A 7203-nucleotide genomic window follows, 5' to 3' on the forward strand; every position below is an offset into this window, starting at 1 on the left:
AGGAGCATATGTCTATAGGACTTTTTTTCTTAGTTTTTTACTCCTCTACACGCTCCCGAAGTTTTGCCATTTAATTTGGAAACACCCTGTATATATGATTATATTTTTTTATGTGAAAATTTTGAATAAATATACAACTTGGAGCTCATTTTACAAATTTTGGTATTCATCGGGCACACTAATATTAAGCGTTAAAGTTGACGACTATTCAGGTGAAGAAATATGTCACAGCCGCGAAATACTGCGCTGCGAGCATGCGCTGCGGTCACATTTTCATGGTCTATGGTCACGTGCTTGAAAAACACAAAAGATCAGTGCTTTAAAAACACAAAAGTACTGTTTAAAAAACATAAATTCACTGCTTTAAAAACACAAAAGTACTGTTTCAAAAACACAAAAGATCAGTACTTTAAAAACACAAAAGTACTGTATCAAAAACACAAATTCACTGCTTTAAATACACAAATTCTTTGCATTCGCAGTGAATTTGTATATTTAAAGCAGTGAATTTTAGCCCTAGACATTAACCCTTGTAAATAATAATTTAATGAACTTATTGATAACGTTAATAAATATTTGTACTTTGCTTTATCTTCTTACTAAAAATAAAGGTAACTGACAAATATCAATTACAAGATTAAAAACTTTTTTCATATTTTTCATTCAAACCTCGGTTTGCTCAGATTAGATCACAGCAAGTTAATCAAAAAGATTGCAATAATTATTCTTGTCAGTTTCTCTCTCTCTCTCTCTCTCATTTCTCTCTCGTAAATACGCATAGACGTGTCTTTCTGTCGTTCCGTATTTTTGGCAATTTGCTGCCGATTACTGCCCTTCGGGGCGCTCTTTTTCCAGACATCCTGTCAAAGACTATCAAGCTCGACTCTGATCGCTCATCGTAAGTACTGCAACCGGCCTCACTGGGGGCTTATCTGTTTGATTTCTGATTTTGCTGAGAAGGCTCTTGGAATCGTCCAGACAACAATTGCTTCTATCATCGCATTACGCGTGCGCCCGGTCGAATCTGTGTTTATGCTTAGAATCTGTGACCCGCGACAAACGTCCGTACACACACTTCTCAACGAATATATGTGAGTACTGACTTGTATGTGCTTACCTGCCAACGCGAGTATTTACATTGTGCCTGGTATTTCTCGTTCGTTTCGTATAATGACGCTGGCGTGCGGTGTCTGCAAAAGATTCATTGCAGCGTCGAATGCTCTGATATGCGAACGCAACCCGAAACACGCATTTCACAAGGACTGCATTATATTTTAGACGGATCTGCAAAGCGTAGGGACTCTTCTGGCGCCCCCAGTTATTTTTGCGACATCTGCCGTATCTATAAGCTCACTAAACATCCGTCGTACGCTACTTATAGCGCCAACCTTTCTCCGAGTACATGCGAGGCTTCTGCAATTTCTCACATCGATACAGATTCTCTTGGGGGCATGATCTCGTCTCTGCTTCAAAAAAATGTCGAGCATTGAGGGCATGCAGGAGCTGACGCATATAAGATCTCAGATCACCATTTTAGATTCTACTGTCCAGCAAAACTTAACGTGCATCAAATTACAATTAACTACTCTAAGAGTCAGGCGTACAAGATCTTACTTCATCGCTCAATAATCTAACTTCTAAGACAGATGCTTTCACTTCTTCTTACAAAGATCTCAGGGTCCAGCAAGCTAGCCTGAGAGAGCGTGTCGGCGTTCTTGAGGCAGGTCTCATACATAGTGGGCACGATGGTGTCAGAGCTCGGATTGAGCTGAGACTGGAAGCACTGGAGCGCGAAAAACTCGATTCCGAGCTGATACTTTTTGGAGTCAAGGAACACCTCTCTGAGGACCTCGGAACTGCTGTCACTAGTGTCGCTACTGCTTTACACATTACGGTCCTGCCGGGTGATATCGCGTCGTCATTCAGGATCCCTTCCAGGAATGATCGACCGCGCCCGATCGTGGTCAAACTCTTATCAAACGCCACTCACAACAAATGGATTGACGGAAAAAGAGCTAAGGACGCCCTGGATGGCTCGGAGTTTGCTTCGTCACTTGCAGATCATAGGATTGAGATGAACGAGAGATTGCCTGCACCCACTAGAATAACCTTTAGCAAGGCTAGACGTGCTATAAGGGAGGAACAGCTACATCGTGTCTGGGTGCGAAATGGCATCATTTACGTCAAGCATCAGCCCTCCACGACGCCTATACTCTTGCGCAACCGTGAGCATCTCATGGATATCCTTTCTGGTGCTCCACGTCTAGTCGAGAGTACTCCCTCTCACTCTTCGTCTCAGCCAGCCAATCGACACTCTTCCACGGAATCTTCATCTGGGACCGCTGTGCTCTGCACTGGGGTGTCTTGCCGCTTTCACCGCTCTCAGACCCCGCCTCCTCTTGCTGGTACTAATGCTGGGCACTCTGAAATCTCGCCGGGGGCACGAGGAACAAACAACGGAGCCGTCCCAAGGCGGCAGCTCTCTCGAAGATTGACGCCCTCCGTCTTCGCTGCAAATCTGCCATGTGAACTGCCAGTCCCTCCTTCACCATTTCTCTGAATTCACCGATTTTTTCACCAAAAGTGCGTATGATATTGTGGCCATGTCAGAGACATGGCTAAAGACTCACATTTCTGATAGCTTTGTAAACATGTCAGGTTATCGGTTAATCAGACATGATAGGGAGGGAAAGGGGGAGGAGGTATTGGCCTTTACGTGCGCCGTGGGCTTGAGGCTAAGATTCTCGCCTCATCACCAAATTTATATTGTTCAAGGCTAGAATATGTACTCCTACGTGTTTTTGCAGCAAATTGCCGACCTCTCTTGCTAGCTGTGGTATACCGCCCACCAAAAATCGGTCACCTCGCCTTATTCTGGTCGGACTTCGAGGATCTCCTACCTTTCTTCTCGATTGCTGCAATCATCGGAGACTTTAACATCGATCTCAACTGCACATCTTATGATGCTAATGCTCTTTATGATCATTGTGCAAGCAGCAGTCTTTTTCTTGTTCCTTATGCAAACACTCACCACACTACTGCATCCTCTCACACACATAGACCACTGTCTCATAAGTGATCGCTCTCTTTTAAAATCTTTTTCTCAGACCCCCCTTCCCTTCCCTCTTCATGCATGATCTCATTGAGATCACCTTGGATTTCCTCGTTCATCGTCTACCTCCTCGACTAATAACTATTCGGGACTACTCTTACCTCGATCTCTTTCACAGCTCGCTGGCCTCTCTCGACTAGTCCGCTTTCAACCAATCAATAACGCTAGACGTGAAGATTGCTACTCTCACACGTTACCTCCTTGAGACAAACGAGGCACATGCTCCGCCCGGATCATTCAAGGCGAAGAGACAACCTTGGTTGGACCAAAACATCAGGTCTCTTATGTGTCAGCGTGATGCTTTGAGACGCAAATTTCGCCTACATCCTACCCCTGCAGGTTTCGAGGCCTTTTGAAAGCTTCGCAATGATGTTGTTCAACTCGTTGACGTTGCCAAGGACAGGTATCTTCTCCAAGGCCTTAGCTCTATCACTAAGTCTTCGCGACTTTGGTCAGAGCTCCACTCTCTGGGCCTCACAAAAACGAAATCTTCTGACATCTCTCCAAACTTATCTCTCGATGAAATAAACACATTCTTCACCATCGCGCACCTTCCTTCAGTTACCTCTTGTCCTTCACAACCTTCAGTCTTATCCTTTGCTCCATTGCTACCAACGCCACTTACTCCTAGTCCTCTCCCTCCTCCTGCCCCAACCTGCTACTCTTTCACTAATATCCTCGTCTCTCCTCCTAGCATAGCTCCCTCAATCTCTTTCTCTACATATGATCCCACAACCTTTTTCTTTCTTCATATAACATCTGAGACTCTTAAAAAAGCTCTTGCCAGATGTTTGCCTTGTTCCGCTGGCCCTGACGGACTTAGCTACCATCTCCTTAGGGATAGCCTTCCAATTATCTTTCCAGTAATCCTCGACTTTTTCAACTCTTCTTTCAATCTATCTCTTTTTCCTTCTGCTTAGAAACTCTCCTACGTCATTCCTCTTCCCAAATCCAAATCTCCTACATCCCCCTCCGACTACCGTCCGATATCCCTTCTCCCATTTTTATCCAAGGTTTTCGAGAGATTGACCTGTCACCTGTACTTTCTCCACTGTCTAGATTCTCTTTAAACTGGCTTCAAGCCTAAGAACAGCACGCAAACGGCTCTTGTCAAACTAATTGACGACATTAGGCTGGTCATAGACAGGCGATAGGTAACGCTTCGCATCCTCTTTGATTTTTCTGAAGCCTTCGATTCAGTTAGTCATGACCCTCTTCTCAGAAAACTTGAAAAGCATAACATATCATCCTCAGTCTTAAAGTTTGCGTCTTATTTCACAAATCGAGCGCAATACGTGAGGGATCCTAACGGAAATACTAGTATACTACCAATATTTGAGAAAGTATTAGAGATAATTGTAAAAAAGCAAATTGAAGAATTTCTGGAAAACAATAATATTATAACAGAACACCAATTAAGTTATAGAAAACAGTATTCGTGTGAGACAGCGATCCAAACCATTATAGATGAATGGAAAGTGATAGTGAAAGGAAAATGGTAGGAGTAATTTTTATGGATCTTAAGTGAGCATTCGAAACAATAGATAGAGAAAGGTTATTAGGGAATTATATCAGTATGGAATTAGAAGCAAGGTGTTAGGACGGAATCCATAGTCCGGTCTTAATCTCAAGCAATGTCTTAAGATGCTAATACGGCTCTCTGATTGGTTCATGCACTAGCTTAAGACCATCTCGAATCTTGAGCAATGTTTATGGATTCCGTCCTTAAAATGATTAAGATCATATCTGGAAAATAGAACACAGCAGGTTCGATTCAACAATAAATGTTCAAAGTTATTGTCAACAGAATATGGAGTACCACAGAGATCTGTTTTAGGTCCATTGTTATTTATAATTTATATAAATGATATAGTCAAAATTTGTCCTGTAGCATACAATATAAAAATGTTTGCGGACGATATACTAATATATGCAACTGGAGACAGTAGTGCGGAGTTAGATAATAAAATGAACGTGATATTTAGCATAGTAGAAGGATGAATGAACATAAATAAACTAAAATTAAATGCAGAGAAAACAAAATTTATGATAGTCAGAAGTACTATATAAGGAAAGAGCTGAGTAATAATATTACGGTAAAATGTTTCGATGGAGCTGTAATAGAACGGGTAGAAGCAATGAAGTATCTAGGAATAATTATTGATGATAGACTTCGGTTTGAAAGACCACTGTGATTACGTGCTAAAGAAAATAGGGAAAAAGACGGGTTTCTTGAATAGAATAGATAATTTTATATCGGCTTACATAAGATGTATATAAGACAATCATAGCACCTCACTTTGAATATTGTGCAACGCTATTGATTGATATGGGAGAAACGCAGCTGAGTAAATTGCAGAAGGCGCAAAATTGAGCTATGAGATGTAATAAATACACCAAAGTGGAATATATGTTGCAAGCGCTGCAGTTTATGTCCATAAAACAGAGGCTTTATTATAATTATGTGTGTACTTTTACTTTTAAGATCCTAAATGACATGATGCCGGAGCAATCAAGAAATAAATTAGCCATTGTAGGAATTGAGAACGAAAGACAATCATGGCAGACCGGGAATATTGCATTAAAGTTCCGCAAAACAAGAAGTGCACAGAAAAGTATGTTCTATGAAGGAGTAAAAATGTACAATGCCTTACCGTATGAAGTAAAGCGGTGTGAAAGACTGGAGCCATTTAAAAGACTATTAAAAGAGTACATAATATTTAATGTTACTTAGATTTAAGATTATGTATTATTGTATTGTATTATTTTTGGAATAGCTGAGAAAGCTAATAAAGAATCAATCAATCAATCAATCAATCAATCTCTCTCTCTCTCTCTCTCTCTCTCTCTCTCTCTTTCAGAATCGTACAGAGGTATTCTCGAAAAAAAATCAGTTTACTCGATCTTGTTTAACAGCGCAATGTTCTTGACAACTATAAATCAATAAGTCTGCCGGTGATGGAATTTTCTCGTTACAATGATGAATTCGCATAAACGGCGCGACGCGTCGCGTCGCCGATTTGGATGAATCAGGAGTGCGGGCTTACCCAGGTACGATTTCTTGCAACGCTCTACTCGCAGATAATTGTTTAAGCAGTCGAACACCTCAACGCCCATCTTTTTTCCTTCTGGAATAAATGTCGAGCGGGCCATGGGCAGCTCTGCCTGCTTGCGAAAGTCGAACTGTCGACGGCAAAGCTCTCCTCACGAAGACACGTCGGTGCACTGACAATGTATATAGACACGCCAAATATTCACCCCGGATCAATATAAATATCGGCTCACGCGACTTCCCTCTTTAGCGCCCTTTCTCACGCACCCTCAAAATCGATGCTAAAATCCCGTCGCGAACACGTAAATGACTTCGATATGGAATTGTGAATTTCTTCTGCGTGTGAAATTAACGTAAACGCACTATCCAAATCACGACGCAACTGATTCGCCATCGACCACCCAAATTCGTTTCTTCTACCCTACCGCTAGAGCAGTTCTTGGAAATACACACCGAGTGCCTTCAGCTATCAATTTATCCTTGTTTAATATTCGATGAATAACAAGGATAGAATGATAATTAGAAGCATTCCCGAACGCAGCTTAGTTCAGACGGATAGGTTTTTTACTCCCCCGTAATTGGCGCATGCGTTAATGCAACAACCAAACTATTCGTAGGCATCATCTTATACATTAGTACATACGTATCAGGGATATCAATGCTGCATTCAGCGGACTCAACAGTTGAGTGAGCGTTCGCTGCTATTGACGTATTCTTCTAGATCTAAAATTATGATTGGATGATCTAAAAGAATACACCAATAGCAGTGAGCGCTCACGGATCCGCTCCACAACAGTTGAGTCTGCTGAACGCGACCATTAATATCGTAATGCTAGAATTATATATCGATATAAGAACACCCTGTTTCAAAATCATTGACTTTAATTTAATAATTGGTTTTCTGTTTAATTTTGATTTGTGATACTGCCTTTATAAAAACAAAGCATTAATGATTTACCCCGGATCTATAATAGGGTTTTAAGCCTTAAGCTAGAAGAAATGGGCGAATCACAGTCGATTATTCCCCTCGGATTCGATT

At 41.4% G+C, this 7203-nt stretch overlaps 1 protein-coding gene across 1 annotated transcript in view; it reads right to left on the reverse strand.

Moving 5' to 3' along the window:
• LOC108724041 (peroxidase) overlaps positions 1 to 6263 on the reverse strand; it is a 43985-nt gene extending 37722 nt beyond the window's left edge. Inside the window, exon 1 of the mRNA XM_018450178.1 lies at positions 6160 to 6263. Within this exon, the coding sequence (XP_018305680.1) occupies positions 6160 to 6229 (70 nt within the window). The 5' untranslated portion in view covers positions 6230 to 6263. The remainder of the gene's footprint in view (positions 1 to 6159) is intronic.
• Between the last annotated feature and the right edge of the window lie 940 nt (positions 6264 to 7203).

This window comes from Mycetomoellerius zeteki, unplaced genomic scaffold (genome assembly GCF_001594055.1).
Source record: "Mycetomoellerius zeteki isolate Tzet28-1 unplaced genomic scaffold, Tzet1.0 scaffold267, whole genome shotgun sequence".
NCBI classification, from domain to species: Eukaryota; Metazoa; Arthropoda; class Insecta; order Hymenoptera; family Formicidae; genus Mycetomoellerius; species Mycetomoellerius zeteki.